This window comes from Eumetopias jubatus, unplaced genomic scaffold (genome assembly GCF_037043125.1).
Source record: "Eumetopias jubatus isolate StellerSeaLion01/CBP00866 unplaced genomic scaffold, mEumJub1_p1.0 scaffold_15, whole genome shotgun sequence".
NCBI lineage: Eukaryota > Metazoa > Chordata > Mammalia > Carnivora > Otariidae > Eumetopias > Eumetopias jubatus.
In genome coordinates, this window is record NW_028274821.1 from 29,081,087 (window position 1) to 29,108,111 (window position 27,025).

Sequence of the window (27,025 nt, forward strand, 5' to 3'; positions counted from 1 at the left end):
GTTTGAGAGTCTTTCCTTCTGCCCCTCCCCCAGCTTGCGCTCTCTCCTTCCCTCTCTCTCTCAAATAAATCTTAAAAAAAAAACAAAGACTGTAACAATAGACAAAGAATGACACTATAAAATCATAAAAAGATTCCTTCATGATAAAAATTCTCTTTAGACATAACTTAATAATTAGGCCATACATGAAAAACCCACAGCTAACATCATAGTCAATGGTGAAAACTGAGAGCTTTTCCCTTGAGACCAGGTACAAGACACGGATGCCTACTCTCATCACTTATTCAATATAGTACTAGAAATCCTAGCCTGAGCAATGAGACAAGAAAAAGAAATAAGTGGCATCCAAATTGGTAAGGAAGAAGTAAAATTTTCAATATTTGCAGATTACATGATATTATATATAGAAAACCTAGAAAGTCTACCAAAAAACTACTACAACTGATAAATGAATTCAGTACAGTTACAGGATACAAAACCGATTATAGAGAAATCAGTTACATTTCTATACACTAATAATGAAGTACCAGAAAGAGAAATTAAGAAAACAATCCCATTTACAATTATACCAAAAATAATAAAATACCTAGGAGTAAGCATAACCAAGGAGGTGAAGGACATGTACTCTGAAAACTGTAAAATACTGATGAAAGAAACTGAACATAATACCAACAAATGGAAAGATTTTCCAGGCTGTTGGACTGGAAGAACAAATACTGTTAAAATGTCCATTCTACCCAAAGCAATCTATGTATTTAATGCAATCCCTATGAAAATACCAAGAGCATTTTTCATAGAACTTGAAAAAATAATCCTAAAATTTGTATGGAACCACAAAAGACCATGAATAGCCAAAACAATCTTGAAAAAGAACAAAATTGGAGGTATCAAAATCCCAGATCTCAAGTTATACTACAAAGCTGCAGTAATCAAAACACTATGATACTGGCACAAAAACAGACACAGATCAATGGAACAGAAGAGAGAGTCCAGAAATAAACCCACAATTATATGGTCAAATAACCTTCAACAAAGGGGGTAAGAATATTCAATGGGAAAACAGTCTCTTCCACAAATGATGCTGAGAAAACTTGGCAGCTACATGCAAAAGAATGAAAGTGGACCACAAAAACAAAACAAAACAAAACCCAACCTCAAAATGGATTAAGGACCTAAATGTGAGACCTGAAACCATAAAAATCCTAGAAGAGACCACAGGCAATAATTTGACATCAGCTGTAGTATCATTTTTCTAGATCTATCTCCTGAGGCAAGGGAAACAAAAGCAAAAATAAACTATTGGGACTACATCAAAATAAAAAGTTTCTGCACAACAAAGGAAACAATAAAGCTAAAAGGCAACCTACTAAATGGGAGAAGATATTTGCAAATGACCTATCTGATAAAGGGTTAATATCCAAAATATATAAAGAATGTATACAACTAAATACAAAAAAAACAAATAATCCAATTTAAAAATGGACAGAAGACATGAAAAGACAGAAATGCCTTTTTCTCCAAAGACATACAAATGACCAACAGATAATGAAAGATGCTTAACATCACTAATCATCAGGGAAATGCAAATCAAAACTACAACGAGATATCAACTCACACAGTCAGATGGCTAAAACCAAAATACAAGAAAAACAAGTATTGGCTAGAATGTAAAGGGAAGCCTCGTGTACTGTTGGTGGGAATGCGAACTGGTACAGCCACTAGGAAAAACTGTACGTAGCTTTCTCAAAAATTAAAAACAGAACTATTATATGATCCAGTCATTCCATTACAGGTATTTACCCAAAAAATATGAGAAAACATTAATTCAAAAAGATATATACACTCCTATGTTTATTGCAGCATTATTTACAATAGCTAAATTATGGAAGCAACCTGTGTCCACCAGTAGATGAATGGATAAGAAGAAATTGTACATATGCACAATGGAATATTACTTAGCCATAAAGAAGAATGAAATCTTGCCATTTGAAACAACATGAATAGATCTAGAGGGTACAATGCTAAGTGAAGTAAGACAGAGAAGGACAAATACTGTATGATTTCACTCATATGTGGAATTTAAGAAACAAAACAAATGACCAAAGAGAAAAAGAGACAAACCAAAAACAGACTCTTAACTATAGAGAACAAACTGACGGTTACCAGAGGGGAGGTGGGTCGGAGGATGCGTGAAATAGGTAAAGGGGATTAAGAATATACTTATCATGATGAGCACTGAGTAATGTATAGAATTGCTGAATCACTGTAGTATACAGTGTTAGTTTCAAAACTAACATAACACTGTATGTTAACTAAATAATTAAAATAAAAAATAAAAACTTTAAAAATTTTAAGAATTAAAAAAAAGAAATGTATACTATAAACTGCAAAATACTGATGAGAAAAGTTAAAGAAATACAAATAAATGGATGGCTAGGGGCGCCTGGGTGGCTCAGTCAGTTAAGTGTCTTGTCTGCCTTTGGCTCAGGTCATGATCCCAGGGTTCTAGGATCGAGCCCCACATCGGGCTCCCTGCTCACCGGGGAGTCTGCTTGTCCCTCTCACCCCTGCTTGTGCTTTCTCTCTTTTGCACTCGCTCTGTTCTCTCTCAAATGAATAAATAAAAATCTTTTTAAAATTAAAAAATTAAAAAAAATAAAGAGACGGCTATACTATGCTCCTGAGTTGAAACACTTAATATTGGTAAGATGTCAATTCTCAAACTGATCTAGAGATTCCAATCAGAATCTCCTCATTTTTGAAAAAACTGATAAAAAATATATCTGGAATAACTAGATTTCAATTTAGAAGAAAACAAACCTCTACCCTTGCCTCAAATCCATATGAAAAAGTTAACTCAAAGTAGATCATATAACTAAATGTAAATAGAAGCTAGCATGATAAAACTTTTGGAAGAAAACACAGAGAAAATCTTTATAAACTTGGTATAGGCAAAAAATTTCTGAGGACACAAAAAGTCTGAATCATAAAGAAAAAATGGACAAATATAGATTTCACCAAAATTTAAAACTTATGTACCTTGTAGTATATTATTAAGAAAAGGAAAAGGCAGGGTGCCTGGGTGGCTCAGTCGGTTAAACATCTGCCTTTGGCTCAGGTCATGATCCCAGGGTCTTGGGATCAAGCCCTGCGTCGGGCTCCCTGCTCAGAGGGGAGCCTGCTTCTCCCTCTCCCACTCCTTCTGCTTGTGCTCTCTCATTCTCTGTCAAATAAATAAAATCTTAAAAAAAAAAAAAAGAAAAAGAAAAGGCAAGCCACAGATGGAGTGAATATTCTCTCTCTATATAAAATATATAATATATATATGTAATGTATATATATATAAAATATATGTATAATATAATTATCTGGCAAAGGAACAGTATTTAAAATACTTTTTTAAAAGCACTCTTACATTAATTACACTCATACATAAGACGGCAATATTTTTAGGAAGCAATTTTTTAATAAGTAAAATACCTGAATACACTTCACAAAAGAAACTATAAGCACATGAAAAGATGCCTTAACATCAAATCATGAGGGAAATTCATATTAAAACCACAAAAGAAGACAGCTATACAACCGTGAGAATGACTAAAACAAAAACATACTAGTATACTAAGTGTTGGTGAATTAAGCGAAGCTATTGGAACTCTCATGCATCGCTGTAAGAATGTGAACCATTTGGCAGCATCTTATAATGTTACTTATAAATGTATCACACAATCCAGCAAATCCAATCCTAAGCATTTATCCATGAAAAATTAAAACATGACTACGCAACTCTTATACAAGTATGTTCACAGCAACTTATTCATAACAGCCAAAAATCAGAAACAATCTAAATTGCTACCAACACATAAATGGATAAACAAAATGATGTGCTGATACAAGGGACTACTTAATAATAAAAAGGAATCAACTACTCAGATAAACTACAACATGGAAAAATCTCAAAAAAATTATGCTGGATGAAAGAAGCCAGACAGAAAAATCAATACTATATTACTCTGTTTATATGAAATAATAGAAAAGAGAAGCAAATCTGTGGTGACAGAAAACAGATCAGTAGTTGACTAAGGCCAGGGTTGAGAGAGTGACAGATTGTAAAAGGGCAATACAGAACTTTTTGTGATGACAGAAATGTTTTATTTCTTGATTTTGGTGGTGGTCAGAAGGATGTATACATTTGTCAAAACTATCAAACCATACACTTTAAAAGGATACATTTTACTGTATGGAAAATTCGCCTCAATAAAGTTGATTTTTAAAAATATAATGTTACAACCACAATACATTATCATAATTTGATGAAATAAAAGCATACAAATTAAAAGAAATATTAAAAGGAAAAATTCACCCAGATACCACTATCCTAACAAAGTTTTTCCATTTCTGCTTGTAATCTTAGTCAGTGCATATATATTTTGCACAGCTGTTATTGTTTTGTATAAATAATTTTACATCCAACTTTTTATTTATGTTATACACATTTTTCACATTATTTCATAGGCTATACAAAATGACATTATATTTCTTGAAGTAGATTTGCTATAAAAAAGTAGATATGCTATAATTTAGTTATCCACTAATCTTTAGACCATTTGCATTGCTTCTCATTTTTTCCAATTATAAAAATTATTACAATGAACATCATATATAAAGATCCTTTTTTAATTTGAATACTATTTGGGATAAACTCCCAGGAATCATGGCTAACTTTCTTTTCTTTTTCACTTTAGAAATTATACATTAGTTGCCTAGGACTGCTGTAACAAAGTACCACAAATTGAGTGGCTTAAACCACAGAAATTTATTGTCTCAGGGTTCTGGATACTAGAGTTCTGAGATCAAGGGGTCATCAGGATTGGTAGTTTCCTGACAATTTTTGGCATTCCTTGGCTGGCATCCCAATCTCTGCTTTCATATTCACATGGCATTCTGCCTTTGTTCATGTCTGTGTCCAAATGTTCCCTTCTTATAAGGACACCAGTCACACTGGATTAGGGGGCCACCGTACTCCAGCTGACTTCATCATTTTAACTAATCAAAACTTTATTTATTTATTTTACAGGGAGAGACACAGCGAGTGACGGAACACAAGCAGGGGAGTGGGAGAGGGAGAAGCAGGCTCCCTACTGAGCAGGGAGCCCGATGCAGGGCTCGATCCCATGACCCTGGGATCATGACCTGAGCCGAAGGCAGATGCTTAACGACTGAGCATTTTAACTAATCAATTCACGTGCAAAGATCCTATCTACAAATAAGATCACATTCTAAGGTTCTGAGATTTAGGACCTGAACACACGAATTTAGGGGCAACACAATTCAACCCCAAACAGAAGTTACACTTGTTATTAAAAACTCAAAAAGCAGAAATAAAATATAATGAAATGGTAAAGGCCCTTCTCAGTCTCTACTTTCCACAGAAGTAATAGCTATTAACCCCTTAACTATTCTAACATTTGAATGACACCTTGGCCTCCCATAAAGGCATTTGTTGTTCCTGATGTACCACAGACTAAATCTAGCATGCATTTTGAGTTCAGTATAAATGGTAGAGGGGTGATCTCTGAACACCTAAACATTTGAACTTTCTTTTTTCTCACTTGAAGGATCTCTGCAGGGTCCCTAGGACATCTCAGAATCCTAAGAATCACAGATTCCAGAGCTAAAAAGCCTTAGAGATAGACTGGCTTAAGTTTAGCTGGCAGCAGTGTATTTTTTGAGTGCCTTTAAAGTCACAACTAGGTCCAAAATGGTCTGCCACTTACTAGCTAGTAAATTACTTCTCTAAATCGAAATTCTCTTATCTATAACACAGGGTAATGATACCTGCCTTCATGGAGTTGTGAATATTTAATAAGATAATTCATCTAAAACACATACTAAACATTCAATTAACAGTAACAGTATCCATTAAAGTTTCTTTAAATTTTTAAAATTGTGATTAAAAACACATAAAATGAAATTTACCATCTTAATCCTTTTTAAATATACAGTTCAGTAGTGTTAAGAATATTAGTTCTTAGAACATTACTGTGCAACAGATCTCTAGAACGTTTCTTCTTGCAAAACTGAACTCTACACCCATTAAACAAATCCCTTTCCCCTTCTCCTCCGGCCCCTGTTCTACTCTGTTTCCATGAATTTGACTACTTTAGATATCACATGTAAGTAGAATCATTAGTATTCTCCTTTTTTTTAAGATATGGAAATGATGTATGTAACTTCTATAATATCTCACTAGTAGAGCCAGAAGAGATCTGGAGTTTGTGATTCTTAAAAGAGTGACCCAGCTGAGGTGTTTTTTCCTTTTCTTTTCTTTTTTTTTTAGTTCCAGTTGAGCTACAAAAGCTCCCTGATAGCCAGCATTTTTTTAAGTACTTCTTATGTCAACCACAGAGTAAAGGACTATTTAAACCACAAAGCCTTTAAAAGACCTGGAAATCAAGATTTATGGATTTAAATACGCCTGGTTCTTTTGCCATGCTGCTAATTTATAGAAACTCCAATGTTGTCAATATTAAACAGAACCAGATCTGATAGGAACAATAGTCAAACTAAGATAAAGTATAACAATCTCTAGGTCAAAGAGAGTAAGCCAGTTATAGTTGCCAGCTTATAATGCCTGGATCCTGGGAGGGAGGGATATCAGCCCCCTAAAGAAATGCACATGTGGTCTGGGAAACAACTGAACTTCAAAACAGATGTAGAGATCATGTCACCACATGTAGTGCAGACATCCACATGGCCCTCAATGGTGGCTATTCAGTATGAAATACCTCCACTATAGACATTACTGTTTAAATTTACTTTTCACAGGGATTTATCCCAAAATAGCCCAAGGAGCACTACCCAGGCAATTCAGATTGAAATACAGTGAGCCTATGTCTTAGAAACATATATTACACCTGTAACACACAGACCTAAAAATTCCCGTCTTACTCCAGACTGAGGTTGGGGCACAACAGGAGAACTGGGTGAAGGGGTTGAAATAAGAAGGCTGGGAGTTATAGAAGGGGATCTGGTCAATGTTCTATTAACAAAGCCAAGTCAATTAAAGTTATAGTTTAATGGAAAAGCCAACATGATCATAAAACAAAAATAAAACAAAATAAACAGAAAACATAAAACAGGTCATCCGGAGAACATCACCAAACATCTCAAACATCCTGTTCCTAATTGGCAATAAATGTCTTGATCTGGCCTATTTGAGCAGTGGCAACTTACTAAAAAACAATCTGATACAATTTAGAATTAGAATAAGCAGAAATCCACCTAAATGAAATAAAGAAAAACCTAGTCAAGAACACAAATGGTATCTCATTTTGTCCTCTCAGAAGAAGCAAATGTTTATTCCAGGAAGTTCAATAATAAGTTCAGTGTCTTCACATTAATGACTCAGGAGACAGTTACCACTCCCCAAAACATGCACATACAAAGACATAAACATTCACAATTCAACTTCATGTGTAGCATGAATTGCTGATTACACTGAATGGATGTAAAATACTTGGGAATGAGAATAGCAGTGTTTGTAGCACATTTTCTAGAACCCTGCAAAATACTAAACACCATACTTATATTGCAAAACTAAAATCCTGAGGACACTTTAGCAGGCTAAATAAGAGCATGATATTTAGTGAGGCAGATGCTATTTCATGGAGTTACTGAAGTACCCACTGAATTGGGTAGCCTACTACTAGATACCGCTGCCCTAGCACAGTATGGCAGATAGTTTCGGTGGTTTCCAAAAGCCATGGAGAAAACACATTTACAAAACTATAAAGAAATTTTCTATGCTTTCCCTTTTTCCAGCCAGTTCTATTCAACAACAGACAAGAAAAGGAAGAGGACTCAACCTGCATTATATTCCCTGAGTTATGGTCCCAGGAATGTAAAGGGAACCCAAAAGGCAGTGAGAAAACAGGGTCTCTGCATTCCACTGTTCTGGAAGATGGCACAGAAGACAAATATAGGACAGCTGCTGGGCTGACCTGATCTCCCCCTCCTTCCTCTTGTGCTTTCTTACTTGGCTTGTTTTAGGGATTCTGCCCTCTTCCCCTTATATTTCTCAGTGAATGGTACTACCACCCACCATGATGCTCAAGTCAAAAACGTAGGAGTTCTCTCTTAGATTAGAGGGAAACAAATTGCCTGTCCTCATGTTTCCAGAGAAGACAGACTGTCCACCCCACTCCCCAGGAGGGAAAAGCAGAAAAGGAATGGTTTTGGTATCTGTAAGGGATGTTGTGATGTCACATCCATATCATCATTAGCCATCTCTGCCTTGCTCAAGATCATACCTCCTTCCCTCAGTGGCCACATTCCAATGACTGATGGAAGCAGAGGCATAAGGGCCCAGCCCTCCTGTCCCAAAGCAGGAAAGCTCTGAAGGGTCTCCCATCTCTGTCCCTGTAGGCGCAGCAGAAGTTTCCACTGAGACTGCACTGTAGCTGAGCTTCTCCCTCTGCCCAATCCTGTGTCCTTCCTTTCCCCTCAATAGCTGTCACTCCCTGCACATTATCTCCATCTCAAGGCCAGATTTCCAGAAAGCCCATCCTATGACATCATCTCTCAGTCTTGTCACTCTCTTCTCCCCAGAAGAACTGACCTGGTTGGTCAATTTGGGAGAAGAAACTAAAAAAAATTCCTCTCCCAACTCTGTCTTTCTGACTTGCCTTACCTGCAGAAAGGATGTGTTTTAGTCTACACTGCACCATGCTTAGACAGGTTCATTCCCTGCCAGCCAGGCCTACTGTAGTCCAGCGTAGGTGTGACAGGCTGACTTGTCTACCATAGGCGGATGGGCCCAACTGAACCACAGACAGAAGCTATTTTTTTTCCTTTAAATTTTTTATTATTATGTTAATCACCATACATGACATCATTAGTTTGTGATGTAGTGTTCCATGATTCATTGTTTGTGGAAGCTACATTCTTAAATCTGTTTTAAGATTTAAGGGATGGAGAAGTGGGGCAAGATGGCGGAGGAGTAGGAGACCTAGATTTCGTCCGGTCTCAGGAATTCAGCTGAATAGGGATCAAACCATTCTGAACACCTACGAACTCAACAGGAGATCGAACAGGAGAGTAGCAACAACTCTCTGAACAGAGAAGCGACCACTTACTGGAAGGTAGGGCGTGCGGAGAAGTGAATCCGAGGCGATATTCGGGAGGATAGACGGCGGGGGAGGGGCCTCCGCCGGCCGCTTCTGGCAAGTGATAGAGCCGCGGAGCAGAAAGTCGGACCTTTTAGAAGTTGGCTCGGCGGAGGGACGTCGCTCCAGTGGCTAAGCGGGGGGTGGAACCCTCGCGGGACCGTGTGGTCTCAGGACCCTTGGGGTCACAGAGAGACCGGGGGTGCCTGAGTGCGCCAGAGCTCCCAGGTATCGGAGCAGGGAAGCCGGCTGCAGATACGAGCAGAGTCGCGGGCTCTCAGCTCGGGGTTGCCATAAACTGTGATCTGCGGCCCAGTCGGGGCACGGCTCCCCCAGCAGGGACCCAACAAGCAGTAGATCCGGGGAGACTCCCCTTCCTTCCCGGGGAGGAGCGGTGCGGGAACGCACTGCAGGGATCTGCTGGGTTTGGAGACTCCGCGCGGGGTCGGGTGCCAGAGATAGCAACGCTCGATCACAGGCCGGGTGAGCACGGAGTGCGGCCGGAGACCGGGGACACGGAAGTGACTGCTTTTCTCTGGGGGCACACTGAGGAGTGGGGCCCCGAGTTCTCAGCTCCTCCGAGTGGAGATTGGGAGGCCACCGTTTCTGCCCTGGTCCTCCAAAGCTGTGCCGAGAGCTTGCAGGAAACAAAAGCTCCTGAGAGCAAACCGGAGCAGCTTCCTTAGCCTGGACCGACAAGGGCGGGGCAATTCCGCCTCCGGCAAAGACATTTGGAAACCACAGCAACAGGCCCCTCCCCCAGAGAATCAACACAAACAGCCAGCAAGCCAAGACCAAGTTGATCGATCAAGGAGAATAGGAGAACTCCAGCGCTAGGGGAATACTGCACATAGATTCATGGCTTCTTTTTTTTTTTTTTTTTTTTACCAAGATTCATTATTTCATCAAAGTTAATTTTTGTTGACTGTTTTTTTTATTTTTCTTTTTCCCTTTTTCAACCAACATCTTATAAATCCCTTTTTAAAAAAAAAAACATTTTTTTATTTTTCATTTTTAGAGTCATATTTTATCCCTTCATAGTAGTTACCCTTATTTTTGGCATATATATATAAGTTGTTCTCTCTTTAAAATTTTGAGGTACAGTTTCTTCTAACAGATCAAAAGATACCCTAAATCACTAGTGTATGGCTTTGTTCTACTCTCCTGCCTGATCACATTCTCTCCCTTTTTCCTTTTTTTTTTTTCTTAAATCTTCTTTCTTTTTTCAAACAACTTATCTTACCAAGTCCTTTTATAAAATCTTTTATAATTTTCATCTTTACAGTCATCTTCCATCCCTTCATTGTATCAACCCTTATTTTGTACATATGTCTTTCTTCCTTTAAAATTTTAGGAGGCACTTTTTTCTAACAGACCAAAATACGCCCAAAATCTAGTGTGTGGCACTGATCTATGCACTAGCCTGATCATATTTGATCATATTCTGCCTTTTTTGTATTGTTTTGTTTTTGTTTTTATCTTTTTTTTTCCTTTTTCTCTTTCTTTTTTCTTTCTTTCCCTTTCTTTTCCCCTGGTTTCAGGTCTTTTCTGATTTGTATACAGTATATTTGCTGGGGACGTTGTAAACCTGTTAGCATTTTGTTCTCTCATTCATCTATTCTCCTCTGGACAAAATGACAAGACGAAAGAAATCACCTCAGCAAAAAGAACAAGAGGTAGTACCGTCAGCCAGGGACCTACTCAATACGGACATGAGTACGATGTCGGACCTAGAGTTCAGAATCATGACTTTAAAGATACTAGCTGGGCTTGAAAAAAGCGTGGAAGTTATTAGAGAAACACTTTCTGGAGAAATAAAAGAACTAAAATCTAACCAAATCGAAATCAAAAAGGCTATTGATGAGGTGCAATCAAAAATGGGGGCACTAAATGCTAGGATAAATGAGGCAGAAGAGAGAATCAGCGATATAGAAGACCAAATGATGGAAAATAAAGAGGCTGAGAAAAAGAGAGAGAAACAACTACAGGATCACGAGGGCAGAATTCGAGAGATAAGTGATACGATAAGACGAAACAACATTAGAATAATTGGGATCCCAGAAGAAGAAGAGAGAGAGAGAGGGGCAGAAGGTATATTGGAGCAAATTATAGCAGAGAACTTCCCTAATGTGAGGAAGGAAACAGGCATTAAAATCCAGGAGGCACAGAGAACCCCTCTCAAAATCAATAATAATAGGTCAACACCCCAACATCTAATAGTAAAACTTACGAGTCTCAGAGACAAAGAGAAAATCCTGAAAGCAGCTCGGGAGAAGAGATATGTAACCTACAATGGTAGAAACATTAGATTGGCAACAGACCTATCCACAGAGACCTGGCAGGCCAGAAAGGACTGGCAAGATATCTTCAGAGCACTAAACGAGAAAAATATGCAGCCAAGAATACTATATCCAGCTAGGCTATCATTGAAAATAGAAGGAGAGATCAAAAGCTTCCAGAACGAACAAAAACTAAAGGAATTTGCAAACACGAAACCAGCCCTCCAAGAAATATTGAGAGGGGTCCTCTAAGCAAAGAGAGAACCTAAAAGCAGCAAAGAGCAGAAACGAACACAGACAACAGACAGTTAACAGTCACCTTACAGGTAATACAATGGCACTAAATTCATACCTTTCAATAGTTACCCTGAATGCAAATGGGCTAAATGCCCCAATCAAAAGACACAGGCTATCAGATTGGATTAAAAAACAAGACCCATCCATATGCTGTCTGCAAGAGACTCATTTTACACCCAAAGACACCCCCAGATTGAAAGTGAGGGGGTGGAAAACCATTTACCATGCTAATGGCCACCAAAAGAAAGCTGGGGTGGCAATCCTTATATCCGACAAACTAGATTTTAAAACAAAGACTGTAATAAGAGATGAGGAAGGACACTATATCCTACTTAAAGGGTCTATCCAACAAGAAGATCTAACAATTGTAAATATCTATGCCCCGAACATGGGAGCAGCCAATTATATAAGGCAATTAATAACAAAAGCAAAGAAACACATTGACAACAATACAATAATAGTGGGGGACTTTAACACCCCTCTGACTGAAATGGACAGATCATCTAAGCAAAAGATCAACAAGGAAATAAAGACTTTAAATGACACACTGGACCAAATGGACATCACAGACATATTCAGAACATTCCACCCCAAAGCAAAGGAATACACATTCTTCTCCAGTGCCCATGGAACATTCTCCAGAATTGATCACATTCTAGGTCACAAATCAGGTCTCAATCGGTACCAAAAGATTGGGATCATTCCCTGCATATTTTCAGACCACAATGCTTTGAAACTAGAACTCAACCACAAGAGGAAAGTCGGAAAGAACTCAAATACATGGAGGCTAAAGAGCATCCTACTAAAGAATGAATGGGTCAACCAAGAAATTAAAGAAGAATTAAAAAAATTCATGGAAACCAATGAAAATGAAAACACAACTGTTCAAAATCTTTGGGATACAGCAAAGGCAGTCCTGAGAGGAAAGTATATAGCAATACAAGCCTTTCTCAAGAAACAAGAAAGGTCTCAAATACACAACCTAACCCTACACCTAAAGGAGCTGGAAAAGAACAGCAAATAAAGCCTAAACCCAGCAGGAGAAGAGAAATCATAAAGATCAGAGCAGAAATCTATGAACTAGAAACCAAAAGAACAGTAGAACAGATCAACGAAACTAGGAGCTGGTTCTTTGAAAGAATTAACAAGATTGATAAACCCCTGGCCAGACTGATCAAAAAGAAAAGAGAAATGACCCAAATCAACAAAATCATGAATGAAAGAGGAGAGATCACAACCAACACCAAAGAAATACAAACAATTATAAGAACATATTATGAGCAACTCTATGTCAGCAAATTAGATAACCTGGAAGAAATGGGTGCATTCCTAGAGATGTATCAACTACCAAAATTGAACCAGGAAGAAATAGAAAACCTGAACAGACCTATAACCACTAATGAAATTGAAACAGTCATCAAAAATCTCCCAACAAACAAAAGCCCAGGGCCAGATGGCTTCCCAGGGGAATTCTATCAGACATTTCAAGAAGAATTAATACCTATTCTCCTGAAACTGTTCCAAAAAATAGAAATGGAAGGGAAACTTCCAAACTCATTTTATGAGGCCAGCATTACCTTGATCCCAAAACCAGACAAAGACCCCATCAAAAAAGAGAATTACAGACCAATATCCTTGATGAACATGGATGCAAAAATTCTCACCAAAATACTAGCCAATAGGATCCAACAGTACATTAAAAGGATTATTCACCACGACCAAGTGGGATTTATCCCTGGGCTGCAAGGCTGGTTCAACATCCGCAAATCAATCAACGTGATACAATACATTAACAAAAGAAAGAACAAGAATCATATGATCCTCTCAATAGATGCAGAAAAAGCATTTGACAAAGTACAGCATCCTTTCTTGATCAAAACTCTTCAGAGTATAGGGATAGAGGGTACATACCTCAATATCATAAAAGCCATCTATGAAAAACCTACAGCGAATATCATTCTCAATGGGGAAAGGCTGAGAGCTTTTCCCCTAAGGTCAGGAACGCGGCAGGGATGTCCACTCTCACCACTGCTATTCAACATAGTATTAGAAGTCCTAGCCACAGCAATCAGACAACAAAAAGAAATCAAAGGCATCCAAATCGGCAAAGAGGAAGTCAAACTCTCACTCTTTGCAGATGAAATGATACTGTATGTGGAAAACCCAAAAGACTCCACCCCAAAACTGCTAGAACTCATACAGGAATTCAGTAAAGTGGCAGGATATAAAATCAATGCACAGAAATCAGTGGCATTCCTATACACCAACAACAAGACAGAAGAGAGACAAATCAAGGAGTCTATCCCATTTACAATTGCACCCAAAACCATTAGATACCTAGGAATAAATCTAACCAAAGAGGCAAAGGATCTGTACTCAGAAAACTATAAAATACTCAGGAAAGAAATTGAAGAAGACACAAAGAAATGGAAAAACGTTCCATGCTCATGGATTGGGAGAATCAACATTGTGAAGATGTCAATGCTACCTAGAGCAATCTACACATTCAATGCAATCCCCATCAAAATACCATCCACTTTTTTCAAAGAAATGGAACAAATAATCCTAAAATTTGTATGGAACCAGAAGAGACCCAGAATAGCCAGAGGAATACTGAAAAAGAAAAGCAAAGCTGGCGGCATCACAATTCCGGACTTCCAGCTCTATTACAAAGCTGTCATCATCAAGATAGTATGGTACTGGCACAAAAACAGACACATCGATCAATGGAACAGAATCGAGAGCCCAGAAATGGACCCTCAACTCTATGGTCAACTTATCTTTGACAAAGCAGGAAAGAATGTCCAATGGAAAAGAGACAGTCTCTTCAACAAATGGTGTTGGGAAAATTGGACAGCCACATGCAGAAGAATGAAACTGGACCATTTCCTTACACCACACACAAAAATAGACTCCAAATGGTTGAAAGACCTAAACGTGAGACAGGAGTCCATCAAAATCCTAAAGGAGAACACAGGTAGCAACCTTTTCGACCTTAGCCGCAGCAACTTCTTCCTAGAAACATCGCCAAAGGCACGGGAAGCCAGGGCAAAAATGAACTATTGGGATTTCATCAAGATGAAAAGCTTTTGCACAGCAAAAGAAACAGTCCACAAAACCAAAAGACAACCGACAGAATGGGAGAAAATATTTGCAAATGACATATCAGATAAAGGGCTAGTATCCAAAATCTATAAAGAACTTATCCAACTCAACACCCAAAGAACAAATAATCCAATCAAGAAATGGGCAGAAGACATGAACAGACATTTTTCCAAAGAAGACATCCAAATGGCCAACAGGCACATGAAAAAGTGCTCCACATCGCTCGGCATCAGGGAAATCCAAATCAAAACCTCAATGAGATACCACCTCACACCCGTCAGAATGGCTAAAATTAACAAGTCAGGGAACGACAGATGTTGGCGGGGATGTGGAGAAAGGGGAACCCTCCTACACTGTTGGTGGGAATGCAAGCTGGTGCAACCCCTCTGGAAAACAGTATGGAGGTTCCTCAAACAGTTGAAATTAGAGCTACCGTTCGATCCAGCAATTGCACTACTGGGTATTTACCACAAAGATACAAATGTAGGGACCCGAAGGGGTACGTGTACCCCAATGTTTATAGCAGCAATGTCCACCATAGCCAAACTGTGGAAAGAGCCAAGATGTCCATCGACAGATGAATGGATAAAGAAGAGGTGGTATATATACACAATGGAATATTATGCAGCCATCAAAAGGAATGAGATCTTGCCATTTGCAACGACGTGGATGGAACTGGAGGGTGTTATGCTGAGTGAAATAAGTCAATCAGAGAAAGACATGTATCACATGACCTCACTGATATGAGGAATTCTTAATCTCAGGAAAGAAACTGAGTGTTACTGGAGTGGTTGGGGGTGGGAGGGATGGGGTGGCTCGGTGATAGACATTGGGGAGGGTATGTGCTACGGTGAGCGCTGTGAATTGTGCAAGACTGTTGAATCACAGTTCTGTACTTCTGAAACAAATAACGCAACATATTTTAAGAAAAAAGAAAAAGAAGAAGATAACAAGAGAGGAAGAAAAGGGGAGTATGTCAGAGGGGGAGACGAACCATGAGAGATGATGGACTCTGAAAAACAAACTGAGGGTTCTAGAGGGGAGGGGGGTAGGGGGATGGGTTAGCCTGGTGATGGGTATTGAGGAGGGCACGTTCTGCATGGAGCACTGGGTGTTATGAACAAACAATGAATCATGGAACACTGCACCAAAAACTAATGATGTAATATATGGTGATTAACATAACAATAAAAAAATTAAAAAAAAAAAAGATTTAAGGGATGGATGTTTGATATCCATCTACCTAACTGTGGTGTATCTCAATAGTTCCCAACTCAGAAGAAGAGAGAGGTGTTATTTATTAGTCCCCTAAAATCTCTCAACACTATCCTAAACTGCTCCCCTAACCTTTCCCTAACAATTCATCAGTACCAAGTCCTGTCCTCCTGTACTTTCAAATGTATTTTCGGCACTGATGCCACTAATTCATAAATATATGATGTAAGTGCCACTGCACTCCCATTTAAACCCCTCCAATAAAAATCCTTGCTTTCCAGGTTAAAGACACTCTTTACTAGGGGCCATTTGAATCCTCAGGATCCGGCCCGATCTACCTGTCATGCATAGCCAGTATATAATAGATGATGGGACAGCCCACAGTAGATGGGATAGCCCATTCTTAATATCATTACCAGGAAGAGCTTTTCTAGCTTTTTCTCTGCCTACTCTCCTACATGCACCTCAAATCCCTTTCAGTTCTTCCAGTTCCATGAACACCCCTAACCTCTGCCTCATACCTCAGGATACAAGCTCAAATGTCATCTTCTGAAAGCCTTCCTGACCAGCCCTGCAAACCTCCCCAACTTCCAATGAAGCTTTTTTTTCCTTTTCACTGGGCTACCACAGTACCTTCAACATGCTGTCCTTCTACTTCTTCACTTATTACTTTGCAATAAAACCACCTGATCCTGCAAGGCAAGATCTTCATGTCCCCTAATATCTGCTTGTACATGGTAGGCACTCAGGATATATTTAAGGAATGAATGAATGAAGGACTGAGAAAGACTAGAGGAGAGCAAGGGAAAAAACAGGGAGGGATACCAAACATGACAAATGCCTCTCTCCCAATGCCACAGTTAAAATACTTTCAGTAGCTCCTTCCTTTGCCCTATGCTACTAATTTATGAACAAACTCACAAACTGGCATTCATGGCCCTCCAAAATTCTTCCCAAACTGTTTTCTTCTAATCTTAATTTCTACTTTTCTCCATAAGTACCTTATTCTCCAGCCTAAATGGAAAATCATTCTTTCTGGACTATACTCAACCTTCTGTCTGTTCCCTCTCTTCTTTCCAAGTGGAATCCCACCCTTCCACACACACTAGGGTTTACCATCTAAAATCATACTCCCTTTATTTACTCATTCAGCAAATAATCACTGAATTCTTACTATGTAACAGATACTGTGCTATACTTTTAGAACAAAGTCTCTACTCTCATGGAATTTGTAGGCTATATGGGAGGGAACAGGCAGGAAGAAAAAATAATCAGTATGTCAGGGGGTGATCAGCACTAAGAAAAATAAGTCAAAATAAGGACAGCTGAGTGCCTGAGACAGGCACTGATGAGGAAGGCCTCTCAGATAAGGTGATATTTGAGCAGTGGCCTGACAGAGGTTCTGAAAGGAGCCAGGTGGCTCTCTGGGGAAGAGCTGTGGAAACAGTTGCATACACTCTAGAGAGGAGGTTGCTGGTTCCAGGAAAGTCACACTGTATTTGGAAGTTCCAAATGTGCAGAATAAAGAAGTAGACAGTTTATAATTTATTTAAAGGGGAATTTTCATGGGGATGAAAATCAAAGGAAGAGATGTTTTTAAAAGAAATGTATATGACCAGTCCTTTGTTATTTGGTAAGCTATAACATGGGATAGAGGTGTTACTTGCAGACCAGTCTCTCTTTTGCCAAGATCGTGGGGTCATTAGTATGCAACTATGGAAATGAGTGTGAGGTGACCAGGATGTCATGAATTTCTTCAGGATTGTGCAAAAAAGTAAAACAGACTTGAGGCTATGAAGGATACCTTTTTTATTTGATTCATTTTTAATATACTTTTATTTATTCATTTAATTTAATCCATTGAATGAAATGGATTATTTCATTTAATCTTCCAAAAAATTTATGAAGTAGAAACTGTTAAAATCTCCATTTCAGGTGAAGTAAGGCTCAAACAAACAACTTCAGTGAAGCTAATGAGAAATGGAGTAGGGATGTCACAGCACTCCAGCCAGTCTTAAGGGTTAACTTGCTTCAGGGTACTCACATGCTGACTTAAGGCCCTTGATGTGTAACAGAATTAATTTACTTTCTTTGAGATCTGCAGACCACTGGCCTTGGGGAATAAAGGACCAGAACATTCCCAGGCCACAGTGGCCAACAAGTCTGTTTGAAGCCCCCTTAGCTTTCTGATTAGCCCAGCAATCTTTTTAGCAAAATGTTTTTCATTTTTAAGGTTATACAAATGACTTCACTGACCTCCCTCTGCACATCTGTAGACCTCGCCCTCCTTTGCAGAAAGAACAGAGCACTCATGCACAACCCCTGGGTACCAGAGATTCAAATGTTCCTACACAACCCTCTCTGGGCACCAAGGAACTAGAGCTTCTTCCGCAACCTCTAAGCACTGAGATAACTCTGTAGCTGGCATCACCGAGTCTGCACATAATCAAGAAGTGTCACAGACCACTGCACTCCCTTAAATGATTAAAACCTTTTAAAAATCTCTTGGCCATGTAGAAACCTTGGAGTTGGCCTTTGGACAAGAGTCCACCTTCTCCCCAGGTGGTCAGCCTCCTGAATAAAATTCATATTCCTTTATCATAAACACTCGTCTCTTGAGTATTGGGCTTTAGAGCAATGGGCAAGACGAACTTGGCTTTCAGTAACAGGGAGGCAAATTAAGTCAGAGTTGGTCTCGTTCTCTCTCAAGTCTCCAAACATTATGTTTGGTGGTGGACAGAATACAAAGAAAGTATATTTCAACTTATCTATAAATATGAATGCTAGAAGTTTCCTAGCTTTTATAAGAAAAATAATATAATTTATATTCTAGGAAAACTATGTGACCTATAGATGCTTTAACATTTTTGTCCAATTCTCTTCCTATAAGCTCTGCAGGCCCTGGTCCTACCACTTGTGACACACCCTCTGTTACTCCAAATGTCCAGTGTCTGAAATCCTAATCCACACAAACGTGAAATGAGTCCACTGGGGTGGCTGGGCTGCTGCTGCATGTGCCTTGGCGTTCCATTCTCACCTTGTTCTTTCTCACACAAGCCGAGAAAGGAGACAGGGCCCACTTCAAAGTGTCCAAATTTGTATTACTATTCCAGCAGTATGCCGGAATGTGTCCTCTAGAAACCTGGACTTGTATAAGGCTCTGGCCTCTGTGGATATCTGCCCAAGTCAGCGTTTTCCAGGGGCCTCTGCTGAGGGGTTGGAGCCAGTTCACAGGCTCCAGCTGGTTCCACAGCCTGCACTGGGGTCTACCTGCCTGCACTGGGGTCTACCTGATGCAAAGGAAGGTGAGACACCTCCTGGGTCCCTCAGCATATGTTGCTAGATCCCACAGTTCCCACAAAGGCATTTCTCTTTGTGGATAAATGTTGAATTTTAAATGTTTAGCAGGGACAAAAACGAGACTGTCATGCCACCATGCTGCTGCCATCATCCTCCAAGGAGGCCTTCTTTAATATACATCTTCATCATAAGCAGTGGTAGAAAAACAACTCTGAATCAAGTATGCAACTTTTAAGTAACTGTAATTATTTTGTCAAATTTACTATTGATTCATATTATCCTTTGAGTAAGTGAGATTTTTCTTCTTTTGCAATTGTGTATGTGTATACCTGAGTTTTGAAACCCTTCAAAAAAATAGTTTATTAAACCCCAAAATAAGTCTGTTTTTTCCATTAGGATGCCGTTGGCTGCTAGTAAAAACAACGCTAAACCAAACTGGCTTGAACAGGAAAGGGACTGTACTTACTGGAGCACTGAAGTCCAGGAGAGGCTTGGTCCAGGGCCCCAACAAAAACAACCTGAATGTGACCCTCTTTCTCTTTCCCTCAGCTCTGTTTCCTCAGGACTAACTTCATTCCCAAGCAGGCTCTGTCCTCGTGGACCCACAATGACTGACAGCAACTTCAGGGACTATGTGCTACCTAATTCATGTTCAGGAGGAAAGATAAAATCCACTTCCCTGATCAATCAAACAGAAGTTGTAGGACTAAATTTCCAGTGTGGGCTATATGTCCATCTTGACCAATCACTGTGGCCAAGGAAAGTGAGAGGTGGTCCTGATTAGGCCAGGCAGGACTAACTCCGGGACCAGGGTGGGGTAAGTATCACCCAAGATGCACAATGCACAGCTGAGAAATGCAGAGTATTGTAAGAAGGTAAGAAAGGAGGGAGATGGATACTGAGAAAGCAATTAGTAACTATCCGCCAAATGTGTGAATATAAAAATTCAAAGAAACTACAGGTTTTAGAAAGTCAAGCAAATAGAATACAGGTAGGAAAAGATACTAGTATTGTGTTTGTTATTTCAAAAGTAAAACCAAAAGAAAAGAGACAGGTGTCATACAGCATTGCCAATGTTTTGCCAGAGTGGAGCTGTGGAAGAGAAATCTCCAGCATCCCCAGCCTTGTCCCTGAATTTCATCTTGCCTCTATTGTCTTTCACTAATTGCCTCAAGAAATATGCTATTTTCCCTCTTAAAGTACCATTCAATTGTGGACAATAATTCTTTCCCTACATTTCAACATGTGAGCTGAGCCAGGCTAGCATTTCCAAATCCCAAACAACACAAAAACGAGTAATAATGGAAATAACCAACAGTGTAGAATAATCATGTTTCCAAAGCAGCAGTGTCTGCCCCTTGGCTGACCAGTCTTTAGTGCAGTTGTTCCAGCACCAAACCCACTGTCTCTTCTGACTCCCTTGCCTGTCTTGCAACTTGGTATACATAATACCATCATTTCTGAAACCACTGGTTTCCGAAAAATTTAGGACACTCCCTGTAGAATGCCTTCACAATGATGTATTACACCAAAAAACAAAATATACAATTTGGGGTTCACCCAAACCCATTGCTTATTAGATTTCAATACAGAGAAAACTCTCGTGGGAAGGTTTAGCTTTTTTGGCTAATTGGATGAAATGCCCACACACATTAAAGAGGATGACCTACTTTACCCAATCTATTTAAATGTTAATCACATTCAAAAACACCTCACAGAAACACCAAGAATAATGTATGACCAAATATCTGGGCACCACATAGTCCAGTCCAGTTGACATAAAATTAACCATCACAGATAGATGAAACCAATGGAGAGATTTAAGATCATATCTGCACATACAAAGACATTTGACTTATGATGAAGGTAGCACCATACATGAGTGAGGAAAGAACTTTTCAGTAATGGTGTTGGGACAATGGGTATACATGTGGAAGTAAAGTAAAAGTAGATGCCTACTTAAGAGCATATAAAAAAAACAGTTACACCGACCTAAATTGGAAAGGCAAATCAATATACTTTTAGAAGATAATATGGAAGATTTTCATGATCTTGAAGTGGGGAAAATTTCCTTAAGTAAAATACAAAATTATTAAACACAAAGGGAAAGATTGATAAATTTGACTACAATAAAATTTAAAATGTCTTTCTTAAAAGAAAGAAATGTAAAACCACAGAATGGAAAAAAATAGCTACGATATATATATAATAAAATGGTTGCCAGGGCACCTGGGTGGCTCAGTTAAGTGTCTGCCTTCGGTTCAGGTCACGATCCTGGAGTCCTGGGATCAAGCCCCACATCGGGTTCCCTGTTCTCCCTCTGTGTGCACTCTTTCTCTCAAATAAATAAATAAAATCTTTAGAAAAAAAAAAAGTGCCCAGATTCAGTACATATAAAGAATTTCTACAAATCAATAAGAAAGACAGCCAAGTGGTAAATTAATTAAGAAACTTGAACAGGAATTCCACAAAACAGGTGCTCAACTTCAGGGAAATATTAAAACCATAATGGATACTACCACACACATCTACCAGAATAACTTAACTTTAAAAGTCTGACAATGCCAAGTAACCAGGAGGCTATGGAACTCTTACACACTGATCATAGGAATTTAAACTGGTACCACCACTGTGGAAAGCAACTTAGTATGAGCTGATACAATTAAAGACATGCATATAAAATAACCTATAATTCCATCTTTTTTAGAATGCTCTTTATTTTCACAAAAGAGGGCATGTGCAAGGCTTTTTCACAAGTGTTTGTAAACACTTGTTTAAACACTAAAACACATTCTCTTACTCTCCCATTGCTCTTCTTTTCCTTTGTAGTTCTTTATAAAATATATGCTTTGAACCCTGGATACGCAGGAGAGAATGTTACAGCAACTCTGTTCCTACTTCTCCCCAACCAGAAACAAATTCCCATCAAAGGCAGAATGGATAAATAAACTGTGATACATTAATAAAATGGAGTGCTATACAGCAATGAAAATGAACACAGGCCAACTACAATATCTAAGATCATGGCTGAATACTACAAACAATTCTGAACAAAATAAATCAAACACAAAACAATATGTAGTATATTATTTCATTTGTATCAAGTGAAAATAATAAGCCAAACTGCATAATTAAGTGGTAAAACCATAAAGCAACAAAAATAAAAGCCAGCCTAGTGGTTACTACCAGAGGGAGACAAAGGAGCATGTAAGCAGGAAGAGGCACCTGGGGGCAAGAGCTTAGAGGAGGCAGGTAATGCTCTGTTCCATTTCCTGACCTAGGCAATAGAACGGTAGTTACAAAAATAATTGCAAATTATTTTGTAATAATTTGTTAAGCTTGTCATTTATGCTTGATACACTTTTCTGTACATTTGTTAGATTCTGTAATTTAAAAGTTGTTTGTTTTTTTAAGATGAATGAAGTAGAGGGCTAAAGCAATACATGTAACATTTGGATATTACTTAGCACTGCATTTGAAAGGCAATAAAGATGAAGTAAAACCCTTTTCACTGATCTCTGCACCTGGTATTCTGTTGTTTTCTTCTCATCAGTATAAAATTCATAGAGGTATGGTCTTGTCCAGAGAAGACAGGTGTCTCCTAAATTTGGCAGGCCTGGATATCGCCGCCTGGATTATAACCTCTCAGAACAGATTATCTTTAAATCTACTGCTATATCCTCAGTCTCTGCTGTAGTGCCTGACAAACAGTAGGTGCTCAAAAAGTATCTGTTCAGTTGATTCATCAGTAAAACTAAGTTTTTCCAGAACAAAGTATTCCGAAAAGAGGTGAAAGAGTTCTGTGACTTCAACAAATCTCTAAACTGTAAGAATAGTCACTGAGGTGGTTATTTGATGAGACATTTGAGGTTACCAGTAAAACTTCAAAAACAGAAACAAAACCAAATGCACTGTATTAATGTATTTCCAACATATTAACATATGCTAACATATGGCCAGCAAACAAAAATTTTATTTCATCTCTATTCTAAGAATACAACTCATACAACTCAGTCCAACATTTTCAAATTTAATAATCTGAATTTTTATTGAATTTTAGAATTTATGGAGGAAATTCGTAGTTTTTGACTCAGGCTGTTTCAATCACATTCCTTGAACTGTAGCAATCTGGCTATTTCTCACACTTCCCACTCAACCTATTCTCACCAAGGTGATTCCTCCTAATTGGCTAAATCCAAGCACTACTTTCGGTCCTCATCTTGTTTCATGCTCTAGAGCGGCCCTGTCCACTACAGTGGCCACTAGCCACATGGGGCTACTGAGCACGATTTGGCTACTCAGCCAAATGGACTGAGTACGATGAAGATAGTAAGTTTTTAATTTCTAAAAATTTTAATTAAATTTAAAAAGTGACACTTTGTTCAGTTATAAGTTTCTTTGTAACAATTTGGGTATGTGAGCCTACTTTTTTCAACTGTAAATTTTATGAAATTGAAATACAGAGCAAGAACTTCCAGTGAAAATTTAGCATCTGAATTAAGATGTAACATGTAGATGCAAAGTGTAAATGTAACATACACACTGGATTTCAATTAGTATGAAAAGAGATTATAAAGTAATCTCATTAATAATTTTTATATTGATTATATGTTGAAATGATAGTATTTTGGATATACTGGTTTGCATAAAATATTATTACAATTAATTTCACTTACTTCTTTTTGTCTCTTAAAGCAGCTACTGGAAAATTTAAATTACCTATGTAATATGTATTTTATTTGTGTTGGACAGTCCTGCACTATAGCATTAGATATGAATGACCACTCATTCCTTCTTGAAATGCTGCTGGTTTTCTCCTTCTACACCTTTGACTCTCTGTTTCTGACCTGCAGTGTAGCTTATTCCTGCACTCACTCCTTAAATGCCAGTGTCTCCCAAGGTTGTCCCGAGGCTCTTTTCCCTTCCCATGCCAGGTGCCCTCCCTGGGCAATCTCACCCTCACCCAAGTCTCCACTGTTCCCAAGCGCTGAGGACTGTCAGCCCTCCTATGTGTAAATCAGCTCACTTTCCTAAAAACAGTATGCTCAACTCCACCTACACCTAAGTACATCGGCACTTAACCTGCTATTACATCTTTTGAATACTTACCTTATTCCTATCATAAGTCTGGCCCCTCTTCTCCATTTCATTCAGGGCTGCATGATTTCTCACCTTCATCACTCCAATAGCTTCCAAAGTGCTATCCCTGCTCCCTACCAAATCAACTTCCTTTTGCTGTTAAGTTTCTAAAATTTACACCTGGCCAAATGACTTCTCTGTTTAAAATACTTTGGTTTCCCCACTGCCGTCAAAATAAAATAAAAACTTCTTTATTTTTTTTAAGATTTTATTTGTCAGAGAGAGAAAGCACAAGCAGGGGGAGCAGCAGGCAGAGGGAGAAGCAAGCTCCCCGCTGAGCAAGGAGCCCGACGCGGGACTTGATCCCAGGACCCCAGGATCATGACCTGAGCCAAAGGCAGACTCCTAACCGACTGAGCCACCCAGGCATCCCAAAAACTTCTTATAATTATACATTAGGCTTCATGCTTCATCACCAGCCGTCCAAAATCCCAAGCTCAAGCATTATCTTAAGTACCTGCAGTTCCCTGAAAAGGGCACTGGCTCTCTCCCATCATCTTTGCACAAGCTCTTTTTGCTGACAGGAATATCCTTCCTAAAGCTCTATCCCTGCTCTCCTAGTCACCCTTCAAAACTCAGCTGGTATATCATCTCCTGCAGGACACATCTACAAACCCCCAAGTCGGAGCAAGTATCCCCTGTATCACTATCACACCTGTACACAGCTCTGTTTACCAGTCTATGAACTCCCTGAGGGCAGGAGTTAAGATTTTAAGTTAACCTTCCTGTGCCATACTTTATGTGTATCTAATGATAAATGAATGCAGTATTAAATAAGGGAAATCCACAGAATAAAATGCAAGGCTAGAAATTTTAAAATAGGCCAATAAAGTCATGAGTTTAAATGAAGAAAGTTAACCCAATGACCCTAAAAACACTTTATTACATGGCTTATTTCAGGACTTAACGAACTAGCTTATACAAAAATGTATCCTAAGTAATCATTAAACTCAACAAGAGCAACAATTTAAAAAATTAAAGACTATATATGTTATTCTATTTCTATAACTTTGTTTTTCATACCTTTTCTTCCCTAATTCTACTTATCAGTTCCTTTCTTTAGCTCTTTACAGTAATTTACCTTCCAGTGAAGTTTGCACCCTTTCCTTCCCCCACCCAATTCTTTTCATTTCTACTGTCCCTTCAATTCTTCTTTTAAATCTAACAGAAAAATACAAACACTGTCTTTGTCAGCTCTGTCAGCAATTTTGTATAAAACAAAGGAATGGTAAAAAGCAGTGAATGGAATGATATCACCAGTTAGACTGATAGACAAAACTGTATGCATTAATCTGGGTGGGTGATTTCATAATACTAAGCAGCTAATCTGAACCATATGCATACTAAGTGGAGTCTGACTGGCATCAGGGAGTCCTTGGGGTTATTACAGCAGGACAATGGGGGGTATGAGAAAAGAACAGGCAACTTGCTGGTGGTGAGGACAGCCACAGCCCAGCCTTACAACATTCGCGAACTTGTGCCTGTCCTTCCTGTGGGGGGAATGCAGGACACTGTCAGCTATGTGGCCTAGCACAGTCAAGGAACTGATTTGATGGTGAGCAGCAAGCAGCAGCCAACAAGCACCGGGTGCTAGTCTGAGCACCCCGGCCTGGATACCAACTTCAGGATATAAAATAAAGACAGCAGCTCCCAGGGCACTTCTAAATTTTCATTTTACTACAGATTAGGTCCTGAGAGAGGCAAAGAAACACTTAGACAGAAATTATGTAAGTATTTAAACTAGGTTGATAAGGAGAAACAATTTTTTTTAAGGATCGCAATCGCTAGAAGGAAAGAGAGAACATTCTTTTCATTACCTGAGAGTAGCTTTTCAAAATCACACAACGTTAGGTCTTCCAGGCGTGAAAAATTTCACCCTAAAGACTGCTATCTTCTGGAATTCACAATCAAGCAAAAATGAAATCTCTTGAATAACTTTACACCCAGCAAGATAATGGAACAGTAAAGACTGTATTTGAAAAAGTTTCTAAAACATCGTAGAACTGGACTATCCAAGGAGCACCTTTAAAAAATCAATTCAATGCAAAGCAGTGCAGGGCAAGATTTACTCTTACCCGTGTCCAGGAGTTAAGTTTCGATTCTTCAGAATTCTGTGGTTCTTTATTAATCAAACAACATAAGCACCATATTAGAATTTTTTGGCTTTCATCTGCAAAAAGGAAAACTAAAATAAGTAGGTTTTTTCAAATAGAAAAGATAATCAGTATACAAATTTTTTAAACACTGTATTTAAAGGAAATATATGTATTATATTTTAGGAAAATCTCAAACTATTAAATTCACAGAACAAGCATCCAGGACCACGTGTGAAACTTCGTGGGGTTTTTTATTCTTGTGGTTTCGGGATCACTTACGCTTAGCCCTTGTGTGGTCAATTACCTTTCTGATACAGCAACAATTTTTAAAGCCAAAAGAGAATGATAGAAATAACTAAAAGAACTGCACTTTTCTCAAGATCAGTTCTCTTAAAGTGTATTTCAAACTGTTAGTAATTTCAACCTT

At 38.7% G+C, this 27,025-nt stretch overlaps 1 protein-coding gene across 11 annotated transcripts in view; it reads right to left on the bottom strand.

Moving 5' to 3' along the window:
• The window catches only part of FANCC (FA complementation group C), a 299,252-nt gene that overhangs the window by 154,356 nt on the left and 117,871 nt on the right, over window positions 1-27,025 (bottom strand). For all 11 annotated transcript variants that reach the window (XM_028122318.2, XM_028122310.2, XM_028122311.2 and 8 more), the window contains one exon: window positions 26,578-26,672. In XM_028122318.2, coding sequence (XP_027978119.1) covers window positions 26,578-26,672 — 95 coding nt within the window. The remainder of the gene's footprint in view (window positions 1-26,577; window positions 26,673-27,025) is intronic.